This window comes from Gymnoscopelus microlampas (genome assembly GCF_963454915.1).
Source record: "Gymnoscopelus microlampas genome assembly, chromosome: 20".
Taxonomy (NCBI): Eukaryota; Metazoa; Chordata; class Actinopteri; order Myctophiformes; family Myctophidae; genus Gymnoscopelus; species Gymnoscopelus microlampas.
The window spans coordinates 32,106,006-32,129,104 of NC_139957.1; the positions used below are offsets into that span (position 1 = coordinate 32,106,006).

The 23,099-nt window shown below is 42.0% G+C and overlaps 1 protein-coding gene across 1 annotated transcript; it reads right to left on the bottom strand.

Annotated features, from left to right (window-relative positions):
• Positions 1-4,802: 4,802 nt before the first annotated feature.
• Positions 4,803-20,754, bottom strand: lin52 (lin-52 DREAM MuvB core complex component). Its single transcript, XM_084044313.1, has 6 exons — positions 20,700-20,754; positions 18,137-18,211; positions 18,000-18,037; positions 16,445-16,511; positions 16,023-16,106; positions 4,803-5,235 (listed from the first exon to the last, which is right to left on the bottom strand). Exons 1-6 carry the CDS (start codon positions 20,716-20,718, stop codon positions 5,180-5,182), a joined length of 339 nt encoding a protein of 112 aa, XP_083900439.1. The 5' UTR covers positions 20,719-20,754; the 3' UTR covers positions 4,803-5,179.
• Positions 20,755-23,099: the final 2,345 nt, after the last annotated feature.

Sequence of the window (23,099 nt, forward strand, 5' to 3'; positions counted from 1 at the left end):
GCTACACTCAATAGGGACAAAAGCAGACAACATGACTGATCCCCTTGCAAAGTCATATTTTACATCAAGGAGTTGAAATTGAGCTACTGATTAAGCGGGAGAAAAATATTTCTGCTGCAATTACAGGATGACCAGTTGAAACTAATTAGGGCCTATTAAGTGGAAATTTCATTAATGGAGAACCCGGTGTTATTAGGATATGCTAATGACAGCCTGTTGGGACGATCAGCCCATTTATTCACATAGTGTCAGGTTGACCTGTCAATTACAGGCAGGTTAGGCTGAGACGGTGGTCGCCCCCCAAATATAGCAGATCTACCAAGCTCACAATGCATCGCATGGCAATGCATTGTGAGCTTGTAGATCTGCTATATTTTGGGCACCATTGGGGCCACCCTTTCTCTTTCCATCACCGGTTCTGCTGCCATCTATATGGAGTCACCTTTTGTTGTTTGTTGATAGTAGTAGTGAAATAGTTTTCCCCTCTGTGGTGGCTTTTAATAATCCATCTCTCCATATATGAAAATGGCTGCAGCCTGATTTACATGCAGGAGAGAGGCTGCCTAATAAGACTGTAGATTAAGGGAAGATTTAGTTCAGTCATTCGTGTAGAGTGGGCTGCCCATCAAAGACTGCAGGATCTGAGGGCTGCAGATTAAAAAGCAAACAGCTGTTGGAATTTTTTTGTTTATCTGTATGCCCACCATCACCACCCTGTACTCCCTTCACTCTTCTCATTTCTACCGTGGCAATTTAAGTCCTAATGTAACATTATTATGACCAGGATGTCCTCAAACCCAGGGTCATGAGGCACTTTGTGTAGAGGCTAAACTCCCCCAACAGGGCAGCTCTGACTGTAGCTACAAATACATTATGTGTACAGCCACAAGATTGACATCTTAATTGTGAATTTGTTTTAACACTATCATTTTTTTTTTGCTCTGTAGGAGTCTAGCCGTCTATAAGTCTGTGTGTCCACTTGTCTGGACTGGAGCTAATCTCATAAACTGCTGGACTGCTAAGTGCCACATTTTGTGCACAACTGCCAGTAGGCCACATAAGTACAGTACATCAACTCATTTCACATACTGTATGTTTTGTCCTTTTTGAAATATTTTACTTTAATTATATAATGCAAATCATGTGGGGCTCTGATCGGGTTGAAACCTTGTCCAAATTTGGAATCTTGCCATACAGCATTGATACTGATGTCAGATGACTGATGTCACAGGCTGGCATCGAGGATGCCAGCCTGTGACAGGCGAGGAGTTGATTAAAGACATGAAGTCTGAGAAAGACATTAGAGCCATGTTGTTCCAATATGGATCCAGAGATTCACATGATTTGATGTTATATTATTTTAGACAGTAGTACAATGTAAATAGAATCGATCAGGGAACATTTAGAATGGACACACACTGTCCGGCCAACTACTGGCGCGTTGCTTAACTTAAAATAGTAGCACTCATTGGACACAGCCCAGGCAGATCAGAGGATGATTTAGACTTAAACTAGCATATCTACCGATCTGGGAACCCACTGGCAAATAATATATACATATTTTCTTCCCTGTTTCAATTTGCTGAATCTGTCTTGAGAGGATCTACAAGCTCACACGAGCTCCGAGCTTGTGTCGGCTACTATTGTCGGTGCACAACACAGCACTCAACCAAGTTTAATCAGACATAACCTTCAAAGGAGAGCATATTCCTGCAGCAGGTCATAAACTGATACAAAACAGCTGAAAACAATAAAAAAAAAACACCCTCTACACTGAATATTACATCCTTGTCTCATGGTGATTTGGAAAAGTTGACATCTTATTTGCCATAATGAATGAATAAAGAACTTCCACTTCCCACGAAGGTCATAAGATAATGGGGTTTTTGCACTGGGCTGCACCCTGAAACATAACTATGCATTAGCCCAGCCCCACCACGGACCTCCAATGCTGAATGTTTCACATATGCAATCAGAATGAATGATCACCGCCCGCTCCTCAACTAGCCATACATCTATCTATATTCGTCCTAAAGCATACACATAGAGTGATGAGTGGCTGTACTGCTGGTGGATCAAAGACAGTGGGATTCAGCCATTGCGGTGCTGAATCAAGCTGAAGGGTGCAGAGTGCAGGAGGCAACTTGATGACGGCACACATCTAGAGCTAAGTCAGGAGAAAAACACTGAAGCACACTGCTAGAGGATCGGCTGCTTGCTTTGCCCAAAGCATGTATGTATACTCAGTAAAATCCAGAGTGTTAAATAATTCTTAAGAGCGTACAAATTTACATTTACTCTTGTGTTACATTTACACAGGAGTGTGTAAATGTAATCAAATGGACCTGTAAGAGACAACATTTCCAACAACAGTTACATTTGTACACTCTCTCAGTTACAAATGGATAAATGAACTGAGGATTTTAGTGTGTACCAAGGGCGTAATGCACTCACGCACGCACGCACGCACACAGCAAAGTACACACACAGCAAGTACACAGTAAAATGTCCTGAGTGCAAAAAATGTACCCTTACATTACAGGTCCATTTGTTTTTACACTCTCTCAGAGTTACATTACCACTGAGGATTTTACAGTGCAGGTTTCTTAGCTCCAGCTTTCTCATGGCTTTTCAACAATGGCATGTTTGGTATCTGCCCGTTGGCATTGCTTAATTAGGCGAGGAGTTGATTAATTTGCACTAATTGACAGCTAATTTAAGGCCTTAGGGCACATTGGATTGACATATTGTCGGTGCAACGAGGCTCTGTGAGGTCAGCGCAATGCACTGTGGCTGGGTGGAGGATTGTGGAATGACCCCACCCTCCGTGTGGAATGACCCGTCTCTTCTCTGGGGCTTATGGGTGACAGGCAGCCACCAGTGAACGCACCATGTTGTGGACGTCAGGTCATTTACCATGTCAACACTCAGAAGACTGATCAATGTTCATCAGTCGATATCCACAAGTATTCAACAGTCGACCTATCAACCAGTTTGAACCATAACATCAGCTCTTATACGCACAGTGAGAAAACAACAGTCCACAACAAACCAAAGGTATTTTATGTTGACCTGATTTAGACCTAAAGACTTCATAACCTCATTCTGGGATTGAAAGGTTAATCATTTTTCAACATGGTGTCCCTATTTTGAGCATGTCATTGTAGGCTAACATTTTTAAAAATATAAAAAAATGTATCAACAAAAAAAGTTTCAATATTTTCAAAGATTTTAGAAATTGTCAATATTTTCCAAAATAGCAAAAATAGTCAAACTACGTCTATTTTCGCTATTTGGTCTACATCAAAGTATATAGGGCTTAACTGGTTACATTAATACTCCATATGATTTGGTGTGTTGAATGAGGGCCCGTGTTAGAGGCAGGGAATTCACAGAGGCAGTAGCCTCGGAAACCCATGCATTTTTTTTTTGTTTCAAAAGAAAAAAAGCCTGGGAGAACCTTGCAGGAACGCTGGTCTTAGGACCTTGTTATCTCCTAACCAATCAGAGTGCTCCAAACCCAGGCGCTGGAATCCAGCGCCTGGGTTTGGCTCCGCCCTTCAAGACCATCGATTGGGCTTGTTCTTTCAGTCTACAGAGGCAGTGGCTGCCTCTGTCTGTGTGAACCACACAGACAATTAGAGGCTTATTAGTGGACTGTGGGTAGAAGTGTAACTTGTTGGGATTGAACGACCAGAGCCCCTGCGATTCATTTCCAGCTGAGAACAGTACAAGGCATTCATGTCTTACCTAATTATAGCGAATGGACTTCTTTTTGTTTCCCGTTCAGCATGCCTGTCTGATTCCCTTTTTTGCACCGGCCACTAGCTGTGGCAACGCTGGAAGTGTGCTAATTAGAAAAGAAACGGTCCTAGTAATTATGTCAACTCTCATTAACGGGGATGACAATGAGCAATATTATTTTTTACGCAATGTTTTGTGTTGGGGACCCAACTTCCAATCCTCATTAAAGGAACAAAAGCCTGATTTATACTTAGTCGTATGACGGTGTCCTGTTGGAGCTGCTGGCATGTGCAGAGCCAGAGAGTTGATGCACTTTGTGGAATAGTGGAAGCACAAAGTTATTAAAATAAAGAGGCTGAAGGGTCTATGTGAACACAATTGGCCCGTGTTCGGGGGAGGGAAGCTGGCGGGGTGGGTGATCTTGGTCATTGCATGTACTCCTACAGGCTGGGGCGGCACCTGTCAGCAGGGAGTGTTGGGCGGGAGGAGTAGGACGAAGGCTCTAGGTCCTCCCGATGGGGGCTCCTCAGTGGCAGTAGGATACAACAGCAGTGACGACACAGAAATGTGTGTGGGGAGGAATCAATTGGCATAACGATTAAATTGGGGAGAAAAAGGGGGTAAAAATTGACTACTCTAAATTTAAAAAAAGAAAGAAGAAAAACTAGAAAATGTGCTCCTCGGAGCACAGGTCTCCGCCAGTACTGTTCCTGATTAATCCTGTCTTACCTCACTTCAAAAGATATGATCTTTTGAAGTGACACACCTATTTATAGGTCTCTATTTCATCATGCGTCTCGCTAGCCAATCAAAGCACACCCTTTCAACATATTGTCACGTCACGTGAAGCTTGACCAATGTTAGCTTGGTGGACACACGGAAGGACGAGAACGAAAACATAGTCTCCTGGCGGAGACAAAAAGCTTAAGGTCTTGAAAAACAGCTGCCTTATCAAAAACTGAAACTATAGGTTTCCACTGAGAACTGCAAACATTTGTGTTGAACACTTGATCACATTTTCAGCATCACAAAAACATTTGTTTGCCATTTTGTGCATTTCATTTTAAAACTTTATTATATAACCTCACAAATTGCAAAAAATCATGTTTAAAATAGAAATGACAATAAATAGGGTACATACAGTACATTCAAGGCAAATCTACAAGCTACCGTGAAAGTTTAAATTAAAGATAGTAAAAGCAACTATCTTCTATAGGTGAGAGCAACAACGTGTACACAGAAGTAAGAATAAAAGTGTTTGCAGCCCTTGGGTTCTTCAGTGAAGAAATCAGCTGTGCGAGTGAGCAATATTTTATCTCATTCACCTCTTGAATGCAAAGTCTCTGAACTTCCGTCATGGAGGTCGGGAAGTTGTCCCAAGTGTTCATAAAAGCATGGAGATCCACGTTTTCATCCCAACTTGGCTGTTCCATGATCACTTCTTTGGCCTCTCCAAGATGTTCAGGAATTTCCCCCTGGTCATTTCCCTGGCTGGAGAACAAAAAGAGACCATATTGCCGAATCAATCAATATGAGCTGTTCTAAAATCACTGTAAACCATGGCCTGTGGCTTAATGCTTCTAAAATGGTTATCAATATCAAATATGGCAACCTGAAAATCGTAGACATCGTAAATCAAAAAGCCAAACTAAAACTAGCTGTTGTAAATGTGAAATATATCAATACTAAGCAACTGCATGGCTCATTTCTCACCTAAAATGAACCAGAAACCAACAACATTTTTAAACATGCCATGCCAAGCGTCACAGGTGTGTGTTTATAGAGCATTTTACAACGGCTTCGAATGTGGCTCAGCCAATCATAATCAAGGAATATGAAACTATCAGTTTTATAATGAACATTTGAAAGACTAATAACTTGAAGTGCCTCATACGCTGGTGAGTGGCCTACTCCTCAGGTATATTTCACAACTTTTCAAAGTCTCTGAAATCAGTCAATTCAGTTCAACGAGAAATTCGTTGAGACTGCAAATCTACAAGAACTTCAGAGCAGTTGTTTGGAAATGCAAATCTTTAATTTGTGTAGTGTCAAACAGGAAGGCAATTTACACCAACATCTGTTCATTTTGGACATGGAAAAGAACATGAGACGGAGACAAGCTACGAAAAAGGATGCCTCAGTATAGTAAGACACCCACTCAAGCATATTGACCTGTGGGCATATTTGTGTGCGTGTGTGTGTGTGTGTGTGTGTGTGTGTGTGTGTGTGTGTGTGTGTGTGTCTTACATGTAAGACCTAATATTTCTACAATTGCTACAAAATTGTTACAGAACCTGTGGATAGCAAGTCATTATGGGCAACAAACAACAAGTTGAAGGGTAAATGTAGGTCTGATAATGATGTACTGTGTATGTTCAAATCATGTATACTTTACATTTCCAAAGAAGCATACATTTATTCTTCATCTTTTTACATTTTGGAAGAAATTGCCAATTTACCGGTGCCCACAATGTTTAGGTGCCTACTTGACCTGTATTCTTATGATATATTAAAAATGAAATGTAACTTATGATGACTTCTAAAAGGAATGAAAATGGAGGTCTTTGATATAGAGATGTTTCAGTTGGATCAACTAAATAAGGCTTATACAATTGTGTTGACTCTGTGCCAAAGATCAACTCCCCGCTGAAGGCCTTTTGTAAAATGGCTCTTTTCTGCGAAAGCTAACATTTCAGCGGCTTTTCCATTCAATGACACACTTGTGTCATTGGGGTGGGATCATCACGGCAAGCCCTGGAGAGGAATCATCCAGGTACACTAATTGCACTTTGTTAACAATAAAGATGATCAGCCTCTTAGCTCCTCAAGTGTTTTCAGAGAAGCTGGGATCACCTCATAAACTTTCAGTTAACCATAGCAGATCTACAAGCTCACAACGCGTCGCTTTGAGACGCTTTGTGAGCGTAGATGTAGCCTGGAAACCAGACGAATCTGCCTGTCCGGAAAGTTTTTGCCCACTGCAAATTTGGTCCCGCTCGGTTGTGATTGGAGGCACCATTGACGGCCCAGTATGCAAATATGCAAAAAAACGTTCAGAACCCAAGATATCATCATTTGAAGATTTGCTGCTCCATTCACTTCTTGTTTAACTTATTACTGAAAAATGCTGTATCTCGGCTCCTGAGCACTTTTTTTTTACTATGTATTTTTCAATGTTATTATGTTATTTTCAAAAGGCAGACAATTAATGTCAACAAGTTCCAATGATCTCGTTGACATTTGTGAAACCACACAGTGCAACCCACAGTGATTAGCACCCATCAGGGGATCGACTATACTTTAGATAAATATTCTGTGACTACTTGAGAAAGGAAATATATACAAGAAAATAGAAAAATTGCTGGCACAGTTCGCAATTATTTTTTTATTTCATTGGCATTGAATGAGTTACGGTTCCACACAGAGATTACAGACTAATATCTATGCAGTGATATTAGGCTGGCCATGCCAGGCTAGCGTTCATTGACCTTGGAGCCAATCTACCATAGCCTTATATATTGGCTATTTTCAGTGAAGAGATTTGGCGCAGGGGGGAGAAAAAGGAGCGGACCTAGTATAGACCCCTGGGGGACTCTGGTCAACAAAGAATATAGGGTTTAAGTGATTATGTTGCTCATCATCACACATATACAAATACAGAGCAGCACAACAAGCACTAATCTCCAATGGCTATTGCGCAGAAAGACATCCAATTTCATAACACCTTACTGGAGGATGTGATCAGTATCTTAACTGGCCTGTTTTGTCCCACCAGAGTTAAAGAAGGGGTTGCTGGGTGCACAGCGACGAAGCTGAACCTGACACTGGTGCTGATGAGCTGCCGTGTGGCGCTGAACTGGTGAGACGGGTCTCCCGCCTCCCCCGCGGAGGGCGGCTAATGAAAAAGCAGAGGCGGGTTGGTATGTAATTTAGATGAGTCGCCCCAGCGTGGAATGATAATGGCGCATCTGGGCGTCGGGCCACGTGACCTTGAGGTGCCCATCATCGGTTTAAACATGACGCTAATTGGAATGGGATGGATTCCTTTTGCGGCACGCTGTCTCTTCAAATAACCCCAAACAAAATCACCGGGGGGAGCCCCGGATAGACAGACGGTGCCTCAGATCGAAGTGAAGCTGTCAGAATCAGGTACTGTATGGTGTGAGGCAATTCCTTTTGGATGACCCCAACTATGGGTGCACTGAGGTTATTATAGGGATATCATAGCAAAGGGTCGTGGCTTTTATAGATTGTCTATATGTTTTCGGGTACGTGAACTTTCTGTCTCTCTCTTTTCTCCGCTTTAAATCACTTGATAAGCCCTACTTTAACCACAGCGATCAGGGATGGCTTTAATTAGAGTTCAGTTCAGCCTCCTCACAGTAAAATCCACAGTGTTCATTTTACTCTGAAGAGTGTACAAATGGAACCAAATAGTCAACTTTGTTGCATTTGTACAATCTTCTGAGTTATATTAACACTAAGGATTTTAAAGTGCTCCCTCTCTGACAACTCATATCATTTACATGATCACATTAAAGACCCTATCAAACACAAATCAGAGCCCAGTTTATGACATGTTGCTCTGCTCTTATAAAAAAGGAAATATGGGTCAAACCGGTTGAAGGTTAAGGACATGATGAAATTGAAAACAGAGCTGGCCAAACATTGCTGATTATTTTAACAGCAGAGCACATCACACTTTTTTCTCTCAAGTGTGAGACAAACAAGAAAACAATGAGGGACTTTCCCATTCCTAATGGCAGCATTAAGGGCCGTCTAAACCAAGAACGATAACTATAACGATAACTATAAATATATCGTTAAAAGTTCACACCACCACAACTATAACGACGATGACAGTGGTGAACAATATCGTTGGGATCACTTTCAGAGTGATACGATGAACGATGAGAAACACTGACAGCCAATCAAAGTCCATCCAAATTTACAGGCCATCGTGTTCAACACATGACTCATGTCACTGACATTCGAACATTTTTACAGAATGTTATCATTCATCAGTGTAGATACTCACATCATTATCGTTATTTTTATAGCTTTCATTCTTGATGTGGACGGTCCTTTCGGAGTTACATTTAGTGACACACTTACAGTATCTGCGGTAAAGGCACACATACACAGTGTGCACTGGCCTGGAAAGAAACCCCCAGTAATGCACATTGAGTAAGGAGCTAGGAGCTGTCAGTCAAATTACCCCACCCATGAGCACAGGGTGGCTTGTCAGAAAATGTAGTCTGTAGTGAAACAACTATACGGGGGTGTTTTAAATGCAAGCGTAGACACAATTATTTAATTTCTGTGATTTATTTTATTTGGTTTGGAAGCTCCTTGGTGTGTGTTATTTCATGGCAAGATCCATTGCTTCTTAGAAGTTTAAAAGAGTATAATTTTTCTTCTAATGGTTTCTTTAGGATGTGGGGAAAGTGATCACGAATAACCACAAAGCACTTATAATAAAACACACACAACAGATGCGGAGAAATATTGCTGCAAAAACACACACCCACAAGCTTTGTTACTGGCCAGGAGACATCCATACTGATTAGAGGGACTTAGAGATTTGTTTAGTTGATTAGAAAGGTCAATTACTAATTTTGCACTAAGTTAATCAGCAACTTGTTCCAGCTGCCATCCATACTAAATGATACCTTATGGATTCTGAGGGCCATCTCCTTGCCCTGTTGATTTGTTACTATCTAATTATCAGTTAGCCCTAAATGGTCAGAGATTCTATTATATCACTCGCTGGTAATGTGTGTTTTGAATAAAACAAAGAAACAAACCCTAACCCAAATACAGAAATGATACAATCTAAAACAAATTATATTACTAAATAACTAAATAACAAACAAACTAAAATAATAATAATAATCCACATTGTTTGATTGTATTCTATTTATATCCGTTTGGAATCTATCCAGATTTTGGCTACAAATAACTGCATTATGTAAATAAACAGAGCTTAGCCAAGGCATTGTGAGACGGTGGGCTGAGTACCAGTGGGGCAGCATGGCACAGTGGGCTGAGTACCAGTGGGTGGCATGGCCAGCATGGGGGGTTGATAACAGAGGATTGTCTGGCAGCACTCTGATGCCTGGAGGATCCCAGTTCTCACATCAGTCCAGTAATCCCCTGGATGTAGATTTTGGTCTGATTACTGCTGTACAGGTACAATGCTCCACTGAGGGATTAACCTATATCTACAAACAACAGCCAAATATGGCCCAGGGCAATTCTTCAAATTATTGTCTTTTTGCCCCCTAAATTAGACTAAGAGCATAAGTCTATACCTCTGGAACCTCCGCGGTGAATCCACCGTGTAACTAAAATGTTTTTGCCCTTCACTTTCTGCTCTGTGGTGGGAAGTCATTTCCATTCTGCAATTCCAGGGAGGCCTATGGAGATGCAAAGCAAACACTTCAGTGTAACATCTTACTTTCCCCTCATTTGCAGTGAGTGATCTGCGTGTCATTGTCACAATCCCCCCCCCCCCCCCAGGCTCCTTGGTGTATAAAATGAAAGTAATCATCACTGAGCCCTCTGCTCGCCCCTCCTCTCACACCTCGCTCCAGTATGGCATGCCCCTGGTGAGCAGGTGGGACCACGGTTAGCCCCACAGACAGATGACCACCCGGGTTAACTAGAGTCCTGGACCCAAGCCCTGACTGCCCCGGTTCACTTTCATTAAGAGTCAAGAGGACTTATGTGACCCCCACCAGCCATCTACGAGTGCCACTCAGCTATTACGGCCTGTAAGCTTTATTTAATGGATTTAACATCCATTCTCACCACCCTCCTCCCCCGGGGGAATGGAGGGAGGCACAGAGGAGATGACACACGTGCGCACACACACACATGCATGCACACACACAAACAAGGGTGGGGGGGGTGTATGTGAGTGTTTCAACACACACGCATGCACGTTTTGAAACACTCACCCCACACCCCCCCCACCCAGATACCAGCGCCTTGCTACACATACACCTGACGCTCATGTTTGTGTTCAAAATTCAATTACCCACTTATTGATACTTCACAGGGATATTTAAGATGCAGACACGGGCTGTGATTTCCCAGGGGAGCCACTGGTTCCTCTTTATGTCCCAACCGAGAGGGCCCTCCCCTCTTCTCCTCTGCCCCCCCATGCATTCTCGCCTGGCTGACACACAGACAAGCATGTGTGCGCACACGCACGCACGCACACACACACACACACACACACACACACACACACACACACACACACACACACACACACACACACACACACACACACACACACACACACACACACACACACACACACACACACACAAGCAAACACATCTGCCCCTCCCCACCCCTTCTCCAGCCCACGCCTGTTCAAGAGGTGTCCTTATTAATAGGCAATCAGTCAAAATTCATTCATTAAAAAGCCTAAAAGGTTTTACACCCGTGCTATGATTAGCTGGGAAAGAAAATCCAATGAATTCCAAATGCCTTTATGGAAATGAGGTGTCATTTCCGATCTGCTCAGGGAGGCGGCAGGCGAGCCGAGCTGAAGCGGGGTTGCATGTCAGTGTGCGCAGCTCTGCCTGTCTCTCTCTGTTCCACCATAGCTAACATGCAGGCCACAGCAGCTACAGCTGCAACCTGCTGCATTGCTTGGGAGAAAGCCTGTTTCATTCTGTTGCAAAATGTATGCAGTGGAATTTACAGACAGTGACAGGGCCAGGGCTATAATGTTACAAAGTTGGTGGCCATTCCAAAAAGCGAATCTGGCATTAATCTCCAGGGCGGTACCTGAATGAAGCGGAGAGAGACAACCGATCATCCCAGGTGGCGCAAAGTTCTTGAAATTTCTAGAGTGATTTGCAAACGCTGCTCACCACGCTGCCTGTGTCGATTGATGATGTCACCGCCCATCTAGTCACGAGAAGCTTTATGCTCACTGCTGCTGCTTCTGATACCTGAATCCTGATTTACACACACTCCGAACAACTCTCCCCAGTTTCAGTTTCTTAACACGCCATGAAGCTGGTGCCACCCTCACAGAGAAACGCCATGACGCTGCCATCCATCTCCACTATGAGCCCATAAAGAAGCTGGGGAGAGGTGAGGAGAGCAGGACAGTGGTGAAGAAGAGGTGAGGAGGAAGAGTAGCGGTGAGGAGAGGGGGTGGGGGTGGCGTCCCCTGTTCCTCATTCAGCGGCTGTCAGCACAGGCACTTCATAACCGCCCGCCCCGCGGTCAGCCCGCCCTGATGGATTGATGGAGGTACATTAGCACAGTGGGGCCCGGTGAATGCAATCATATTCAGTAGCACAGCGCTCTTAATAGGCAGGAGATTGATCCTGAGGGTGACTGGGAGGAGGAGGAGGAGGCAGTGAACACCAGCCCTTTCGGAGATGTTAGAGGCAGGGCGACCTTCAGCCTCACCTTCACGTGGCCAGTCATGCCAGGGGTTGGCTGGGTGGCATTATGGTAGTAGACGGGCCTGGCTGGGGCACCAGGGAAGAGACAACAGGTGGGCCATAATCTAGCCAGAGTTGTGTGTGGGGTTCTTTCTTGCACAAGAATGTCCCCTGGAGCACAAAAACACACTCTGAACGTTCTGCCACCCACTAAGCTGTAACTGAAGCAAGATTGGAGACACATTAGCGAAGTTTGACACAAATGAAAAGTAATTGCTACAGTCTGGAGAGGAAGGCCTTTGCTAATTGACATAGCTCCTTCTTTTAGGACAGAGTCAGAATCTGTAAGCTGCAGGTTATTACTACTATTGTTACTGTTACAGGGACCAGTTGCCTTGAACCCACAGGTATGATAGAGCACCACCACTAACTCTCTACCAGCAGTGTTTCCAGCCTGGGGGCTCCCAGCTGATCCCACAGGAACACTCAGCTTTCAATTACCTCCAATAACAGCACTTATCAGCGTCCTCAGCATTCCCCAGGGACTCCGGGGGGTCTGACGCCTGCGCTCAGTGGCCCACGACAGGGGCATTCATCATGGGGCGGAGCAGCAGCTGGGGCCTGCAGGAAGAGGCACGCGTCAAACCCCGCTGGGACCAGTCCGGACTGGCGTTACACAGCCGTGATTGGGATAGGGGGGAGGTCTCCCAAGGGGGATGAGGGTGTGTCACATTCTCTATACACACCCACATAAACACATACAAATGCAATGCCGCCATCAAAACCTGACATGGGTCAACGTCCCAAATAGATTTCCTCTATATCCTTTTCCTCCACATTCACTCTGTCCACATGTAGCGTCAGCAATCTCAGAAGGTACGAGATGAGAGTGAGTGTCCTTTAGTTACGACTGCTCCAGGTCCCCTTTCTCTCCCCGGCGGTGATGGGGTGGGTGAGTTTTCGCTGCTTGATTGTACTGTGCCCATTTCACCAGCCCCCTTCTTTAATGGCCCACATGTTGGGGGGTGGGTGGGGGCAGTAAATCCTGTCCCCCCTGCCCGGCACTGCGCTGGGCCTCTGCGGCGGCTCGTTTATGGCCACTGAAGAGCGCACAAACATGATGAAAAAGTAGCTGAGATTTACAAGACTTCCCCTGACAGCCGGGAAAAGGAGAAAATTAAACCGGAGCGCATTAAACAGGCACCCATTACGGTGCTGCTCCGAGACCAATAATAACCGTCATTGAGTCCCATCGTCCCGAGGTGCATGACATGGTTGCAAAGCCCGCAGTCTTCACTGCATGACAGCTAACATCTTTATACCAGCCAGATTACACGCTTCTCAGGGGTTTAGGGAGGGATGGGGAGATAAGACACTTTCTCAACCAAACGACATTGTTGCCAAGTGGGCTCGGAATATAACTAAATGCACACTACGCATTCAAAAGATGCTTCCTTTAAACCAGGTATTTTTCCACCCATAAACCCAGATTGAGAATAAATAAGCAGCCTGCATAATAGGCCTAGAATTGAACATATATTTTCTTGCTATGCTTTTTTTGTATATTTCTTGGAGAAAAGATGTTTTAATAAAAAGAGGAACATAAAAATGTTTTACATTTAGGTAACTTTTTGGGAGTGATCACTCAGACAATGCCATCCTGAATGAAATGAAATCTGATCAGTTTGTTTAATTTTTAATTATAAGCAATTGCCCTCATGTGGGTATTCATAAGTACATAAGTTATTTGAGTATTTCTTGCAACAGCCCACTGCAGCAAACACACAGTATCACCTCCCTCACCTTCAATCTGCTGCTTTGCTTAAATAATTGAAAGGTTTCCATATATGCATCCCCCAATTTTCATCATCCATTGACAAATTACAGTTGAAGTAATCTGCTCCCGGAGGAGTCTACTTTAATCATCTGGTGTTTACAGATTTTTAAAAAAAGCAATGAGCTTACTAGTAAAAGGTAAAGGCCCCTCCATCTCTCTCCATACCAGGGATTCTCACATTTATTTTATTTCAAGGACCCCCAGTTTGATAGGCCATTAGGCCATGGAACCCCATGTGATACGATTTTTAATGGCGTGGCTCTGCAAGAGGCTATAGCCATCTATAGGAGGGTTAGTCTATGTGTGTCCTTGTGTCTGTACTAACATGAATGTTTTATCAAATATATATTTTTGTAAATATTTAACTTTAATTGTATGTGCAAGTCAGTGGGGCTCAGGTCGGCCTGATACGTCATAGATACGTCAGTCGTCATGGACTGGCCACATGACGTCCTAGATCGAGATGGGAGCAACACCGTTCCCATTAGGATCTCAAGATCCTCCACATAAGATTTATTTTTAGCGGCGCTAGCGGCGCTAGGTATAGAGTGGATCCTGCTCTATACCTGACTTTGTCCGTGTGCGTCAACGTTCTGATTGGTCAGGTGCGTACGTCAACAAAGTGATTGGTCAAGTTTCACGTGACACGTGGCTATAAACACATTATAAGCACATATCGATGACAAAATGTATCAAAGGCGCCGCTACCTTCACACAGGGTGTGATTTTTTATATCTGGGACACCAATCTACACTGTAACATCCTGAGTGTAAATCCTGAGTGTACAAATGGAACCAAATGGACCATTTGTAAACTCTCAGAGTTATAGTGTAGAGGGTCCATTTAGGTTCAATACAACCACAACAGTAAATGGGTGGAGCAAAGGCCAACTCACTCTACTGATATCAATTCATATTCAAAGTAAAAAGATATAAGCCAACACACAACAGCAGATTAAATGTAGCCTTTTGTCTAAATGTGGCACATTTATATCACAGTATAGTTGTGTTAATGAGTATTATATCCTGCTAAATGAACTTCTGGTTTGAGTGAAATACAAATGCATTTCATTCAAATTAATTGTATATTAATTTGTATGAGTCAGGGGCAAATGCAAGAAAGCACCTATGTTCAGTGGGCTGTATGACAATGCTTACTTCCTGTACTTTGTCCATACTGTACATTTAAAGTGTATGTGTCGGTGTCACATAGCATTTTTATAGTATACACGTAATCCCAGTAAAGAGGGATCTATATTCTGCATTGTTGCTCATACTTTTTCATTGGCAGACTAAGTACCCATTTTTCTCTGAGGAAAATATGAGCACTTATCCACATCTCTCTAATCCATACTCCACAAGGATTATGACAATTGAGGCACTAGGAAACGGATTAAAAACTACATTTTGCATCCATCAAGTATCCATCATGAATACTTGATTTTATTTTATCCTCCTCCTTCTGGTCCTATTTTCTATTTTAACCAGACGGTCTAATATCTATAAAATGAAGACGTCATGGTCAAACCTAAGTGGTTTCAATTTTATCCCTCTCATTAATGTTGTTTCACAGCAATGCACAGTTAAATCTGAATGACAAAATTATAGTTTAGAAAATAGGATCCCAATCTGTCTTTGGACGAATAAACACAAAGCCATATTTGGTACTTGGAACTACAGTCCATGGTGTTAAAGTGGAAGTTACAGTGAAAACTCATACATGTCAGAAGCTAATAGAGAAGCTTGTTAAGACAAGCAGCACCATCTAGTGGTGAAGTGAAAACATACTAAGATAGCCTGTCACTAAATTGATCAATTTATACTTCATTTCACGATGGTGCTGAGCGACACCTGTCGTACAACGATGTATAAATTAGGTTTAGGATTTTGCTAGCTATGACACCTCCACTCAGAGAACAGAGAATAATTCTGCTGACACAGTGCCTTTACATACAGCACATAAACACAACTTTATAGGTAGCGCACACTGAGCCTAGTAATAATGTGTGTTATTCATATTCTTACACTCCTCTAGTCCAAGCTGGTAGGCCAGGTTCTGGAGTCCTTTGACCTTCTCCATCAGGTTGGCTGTAGTCAGACTGCCCAGCTCTGTAGACGGACAGGCCAGAACATAATCACTGAAGATTCCAACATGAATTAACATAGCATACAACATACAAGATTTCATACCATGAAATAACATGACTAGATGCCATATATAACACATGGCCTACTTCAAGGTGGCCTCGTTCCCAGCCTTTACTCATCTCTCAGGAGAAAAAGCCTGGTCACGACCTAATGCAGAGAGTGACTACAGGGGTGGGACTTTCGTCGTATGTATTTACCTAGCAAAATCTTGCTAGGTAAATTTGTATTGATTAATAGATTAATGGTTTCACCCCTAGTTTATAGGCTGTGTTCAATCAGGTGTTTTTGTTTTTTGTTACCTTTGAGCATTTCAATGTCCTCACTCTCCAGCTCTGCCATCCACTTAGGGGGAGAACTACTGATTGGCTGTGATGTAAAAAAGAAAAAGAAAAGAAGAAACATTTTAAATGGGTCAAATGCAGGGAGACTTTTAGGGATATAACAGTAACCTTGATTGTCTCCACAGCTCGGATAGTATTACAACAATGCATTAGTTAAGCATTTATAGAAGAATACAATATATTTCTTAAAAACTTTTTTTTAACCCATTAAAACCGGGAAAGAATTTGTGTCATTACAGATTTTTGCGTTGGCTATTCAAAAATAGCAGATATACAAGTTCACAGCGCGTCACTTCATGCCGCGCTGCAAGCTTGTACATCTGCTATTTTTTAACTTTTTTTTTAGCGGTGCCAACCGCTCTAAGCTTGACTTTGTCCGTATGTCCGTCCGTCCGTATCAGCACGGGATGATGAGCACGGGATTTTACACAGCTATAACTCCAGAGTGCAGCATGCCACCAAGTCCAAATATGGTATGTGGACTTAGACCACCAATAGGGACGAGCATGACTTGCTGAAGTTAGCAAAGAGGGGTCCAGGGACCCCCCCCGTATGTTATGTCCGTCCGCCCGTTTAGGGCACGGGATTTTAAACAGCTATAACTCCAGTTTGAAGCCTGCCACCAAGTCCAAATTTGGTATGTGGACTTACACCACCAATAGGGACGAGCATGAATTGCTGAAGTTATCAAAGCGGGGTCCAGGGACCCCCCGCGTATGCTATGTCAGTCCGCCCGTTTAGGGCACGGGATTTTAAACAGCTATAACTCCAGTTTGAAGCCTGCCACAAAGTCCAAATTTGGTATGTGGACTTACACCACCAATAGGGACGAGCATGAATTGCTGAAGTTATCAAAGCGGGGTCCAGGGACCCCCCGCGTATGCTATGTCCGTCCGCCCGTTTAGGGCACGGGATTTTAAACAGCTATAACTCCAGTTTGAAGCCTGCCACCAAGTCCAAATTTGGTATGTGGACTTACACCACCAATAGCGAGGCGCATGACTTGCTGACGTTATCAAAGAGGGGTCCAGGGACCCCCAGTGCCCGTATGAGCACGGGATGAGCACGGGATTTTAAACAGCTATAACTCCAGTTTGCAGCATGCCACCAAGTCCGCATGAATTGCTGAAGCCCCGCCCCCTCTGTCTTCCCATTGGCTGGCCTTCAAACAGCCATAACTCAAGTTCGCAGCATGCTACGGAGTACAAATTTTGTACATGGACTAAAACCAGCAATAGGGACGAACTGTAATTACTTAAGCCCCGCCCCCTCTGTCTGCCCATTGGCTGGGCTTTAAACAGCCATCATTCCAGTTTGCAGCATGCTACCAAGTACAAATTTGGTAAGTCGACTCAGACCACCAATAGGGACGAACTGAAATGAGTTAAGCCCCGCCCCAAAGGCACCGCTTCCTTCACACAGGGTGTGATTTTTAAAATCTTGGAAGTGTGAGAACTACTGATTTAGAAGGCTTTTGTAGTATCGGCTTCTGAATTATTTATGATAAACTTACATTTTTACAAGATGCAGCGAATTCTGCAACTCCAGGCACTGTGTGAGAGAATACAGGATTAGATAGATCAAACACATTGATATGGATCAATCACTCAACATGGATGGGAATAGAGAAGACAAGAGGAACAAACTTACATTGTTCTGGCCATAGGTCCGGTGATGCTCTATCTAGTTTCTCAAAGCTCAGCAGAGAAGACTCAAAGTCATCACCTAGCACACACACACAAAATGTGAACGTCCAATATTTTCCAAATATCATCACTTGAATTGCCTGTAATAACATATTATTAATTAGAGATGTACCAACACAATTCTTTCCTTCCCGATAATGATACTGATTCCGATACCCGTAACTTGCGTAACGGTCAATACTGAGTACCGATCCGATACCAGTGTGTAATTTAAAAATCACACCCTGTGTGAAGAGAGTGGTGCCTTTGATGAGCCCCGTATTGATGTTGTCATCAATGTTTGTTTATCGGACATACATACATACATACGGACGGACACACGGACAAAGTCAGATATAGGAGTGGTTGGCACCACTCAAAAATAATCTAATACAATGGCTCTCAAAGTGAGGTCCAGGGTCCTCTCTGGGTTCCTTGAGGGGGTTCCAAAAGGACCCTTACAGGTCTGTAACTCTGAGAGTATACAAATGGAACCAAATGGACCCGTAAGGGTTATGGGGGTCCTTGAAATTAAAAAGTTTGAGAACCAATGATCTAGGAATACATTAAAAAATCCATCAATATTGTTAAAGTGTAGCTACAAGTTAGTAAAATAATAATGTAAATAGCAAAGTAAGAGTATAAAACCGTAGTGACACGTCAACTGAAGCATTCAAAATACAAAATAATTAATGACTGTAAATGACATATCATGTGATAAATTACATAATATTGGAATGTCATAGACTGACATACCGATACCAGCATTTTACGCAGTATCAGCAGCTTTTCCGATACTGGTATTGGTATCGGAACAACATTAATACAAGTTAATTGTAGTTTTATTTAGTGTCAGTTTGCAATGTGGTAGATGCTTACATCTAAAACATATGTAATACCCACATTACATATGGGTATTCTCAGCTGGAATTAAACACCTAACTGTGACAGTGCAAATATCAAACACTACTGAACTACAATGTAGCACTAATATTTAGTTGGCCTTGAAACAACAAAAAATGGGCTGTTCTATCAGTAAGGAGAGCATTAGGACGGCACCATTTGCCATATATTTTCTTTTCTAATCAGATATAGATGTGAATAAGTGGTATAATATAATAATAATAAAATGTTATAGATAGATAGATATACTGTAAAATGAAATGCCTCGATTACAACTGTGTAATCAAATATATGATTTAGATTTCCATTTGATCTTGGTAATATTAGGTCACTTATTATACAACAGCAACACAACAGTGCACTCTTAAATTAACCTTCATCAGTAGTAAGCAGACTTGGCTACTGTAGGTAGTAGCGGCTGCATCAATACTTAAAATGTAATTTTAATCCCATATTATCTTTGACATTTCCACACACACATAGATCTATGTAGACTTTAGAATACATCATTCAGCCCAGACATTAACCAGAACACTCAGCCTGGTAATCTTTCTTCATAATCTCACATTCATGTAAATGTAATATTTAATTGCCAATTCTTGTATTGTTTAAGAGTAATGCAGAAACAACAAATGAAACAATGTTGTCGATGCGTACGTACGCCATTACGTCACCACGCACAGCGTCGACGATAACGTACGGAAGGAAGAAAAAAACACATTTCGCAATACAGTATGCGAGCCAGTGTTGCCATGTCCGCTTATTAAAAGCGACTTTGGGCTTGTTTTTCTGGTAAATTGCTTGTAATTATTGGTAGTTGCGGGTTGCGGTTTTTGGGGGCTTACTTGGGACTATTTTCTAAAGTGTAGTTGCTTATTTGGGATTGCTTCCTAATGTTGTTTGCTTTAAACCAGTGTTTCTCAAACATTTTCAAGTCAAGGACCCCACATTAATATGCATTTGTCTGGAGACCCCCGCCCCATCTGTAAATATTTTATGCCAGAGCCGGGGCCCCCATACATTTGTGTTGGTAACGTTTCAAAAAAGATTCCCCCCCAAAAAAAACATTTTCTTCAAGACTTTTTTTGAATATAGCAGATCTACAAACTTACAACGCGTCGCAGGGTATTTTCAAATAGCCATTGTATAATGTTTAAAGGGCGATGGGCTCGCTTCTAGGCTTGTTTTCATATACCTTGTTGCTTATTTATCTCAAAACATCTGGCAACACTGATGGGAGTCAGTTGTTCTAATAAGTGTGTAATTGTTTAAAAAAATAATAAGTTGTAACCCTTTAACCTTTATTCAGCACAGCTGCAATACTGTAAATAAAAAACAACAACAATAATATCAGTTTGTTTCAGTGTTCTAGATCAGTGTGTGTCCTGTGCTGTGTTGCATCCCACTGTACTAGTGGATAAACAAAACACTGTAGCTAGTGTGTGGGGCTTTAGCCAACGCGAAAAACATCACTAAACAATACTAATACGGCACTAACATGTGTGTTCTATCGTCTTTACTCGTTCGGGTAAGGAAACATGAGAGTCGTTAACGTTTTTGTCCCCGTGGTGATGTTAAAATGTCAAATTATACACGGCATAGCAGAGTAAGGAATTAGAATTTACCTCCATTTGGAGACGCCATCTTCAGAATTGACACGTGATAAACTACAACCAATGGGAGCGGCCATCCTCCGGGTTCACGTGTGTCACGACGTTACCAAACGTGTCCGGCAGGGGGCATGATTGTATAACAAGTGATAGGGATTTGGCTATACTAGTAATATACTGAAGATATATGTTATGCATCAATGGTTCTCAAACTTTTACATTTCAAGCTCCCCTTAACTCTGACAATGTAGAAATGGAACGGGTCCATTTGGTATTTAAAACTGTCAAGAGTTACAGCCATGTAAGGGTCCATTTAGACCCACCTAAAGGATCCCAGAGATTCCCTGGAATCCACTTCGAAAAATAATACAGCATAAAGCCTGCTTAAGCATACGTTTCTTTTAAAACGAACTTACAGTATTTACATATAACTACAAATAGCAGCTATATAATATATAGATTTTACAGGCTATAGCCTGTACCAACATACTACTTACAATATACTTTGAAGTTGCACTTTCTATTTAGAATTTATATATTATACAAAAAAATATGCACAGCAATGTTTTATCAGATATTCATCAAAGACCGAACAGATCACAACATTTGTTTTTCTTTCGCAACTTTATTGGTCATGTTAAAATATCCACATCACATAAAAATTCAGTAGAGGTTTCATAATAGCAAACAGAAGCCCAACAGTGCCGGACAGCATTTATAGCCTTGTACAGTACAAAAATACTGGGCACCATGATATATTCTAGACCATCTTGAAGCGAAATACAGATGTCTTTGATGTAACCAAAAAGCGTTTGCCTTAGAAATGAGTGAAAATCAGTGAGAACATGTGAAAACAAGGTTTACATTTCACTTCATCCCTTCAGGCACTTGAGCTTATTATTGCAACATAATTACAGAATGTAATACATGTTAAGGCAGTTCGGCAACATCATCAGCTTTCTAAATATTCATTTTTAAATACTCTGCAAGACTCTCTGGCTCTTATATTGCACAAATTCAAACATTCTCAATACACAATGAACTAAGACACTTTAAAATGTTGAGAAACAGAAATGCCTGAACAGGTAGAGGCTGAAATAGTACTTTATGTAAAAAAAAAAAAAAAAAAGGAAATGCTGTAAACACTATTAAACTCTGAGTGAGAAATGTGTGATGACATTTCAATGAAGTGAAATGAAATCCTAAAATACTTATGCATCATATTAGTGTCATGATAAGCTACTCTCTTGTAGTCAAGTCCAATGACGGGAGGGTCTGAATCATGATTCATGAGTCAGCATGTCCAGGTATTGCCAGAGATAATTTGAGGTAAGCCTCTGTTTCGCTGGGCTGTAATGGAAGTCTGTGGTTGGTCTAAGGTAGAGCTCGACCGATGCCAAATTTGTGGGGTCCGATTAGCCGCAAGCAACTCAGATGCTATAATGCTATCTGGCATCCGAGTTGCAATACCAACCCTTGACAGCCAATTCATCCAAACAGAAAAGTACTATCTTATGTATTAAACAACGTTAAATGCTCCAAGATTGCAACTGTACGGAAAGCTTGGATTATGCTATTTGTATCTGTCAAGTTTTTGTTTCATAAAAATCCACCGTAGACATGTTATGACCTACTTGCTTTCAATAAATTCCATGCAGGTGATTATTTGTGTTTTTCAATAACGCAACGTCCTGCTGCCTTCTGCATAATGTGCAATTTCTAATCAGGTGGTACGCAGGACCGTTAAGTGATTTCCAACGAGCGCTTCCAAACTCAAACACTTGAGAAAAATAATCACCTGCACAGAATTTATTGACAGAAAGTAGGTCATAACATGTCTATGGTGGATTTTTATGAAACAAAAACTTGACAGATACAAAGAGGATAATCCAAGCTTTCCATACAGCTGCAATCTTGGTGAGTTTAACGTTGTTTAATACAATCAGATAGGACTTTTCTGTTTGGATGAATGGGCTGTAGGATCCGAGTTGTGTGCGGCTAGGGTCTGATGCCGATCCCAGTTTTGGAGAAGTCCTAGCTCACCGATTACCAATGTTTTGATTGATATTTTTGTCAAAAAGTAGAAAATCAATTCTAACCAAACTGATTAGTTGATTGATTCGGAAATAAAAAAATGAGCAGATCTACAAACTAACAATGTGTCACAATGAGACATCTTATATCTTTTTGAAAATGTTTGGAAACCTTTGAAAATGTTTAACTACTGTATAATGACATGTCCAAAATAGGAACGCCAGGTTAAAAGTTCTTAAAAATAAGGACACCGGCTGCATAATTGCCAATACTGATGTCATCAAAATAAGTCAAACAATGGCCGATCAGCCAGGCCGATATATCGGTCTAGCTCTACTCTAAGGTGGTCTGTGGTTTATCAATTCATATGTCTGTCACATA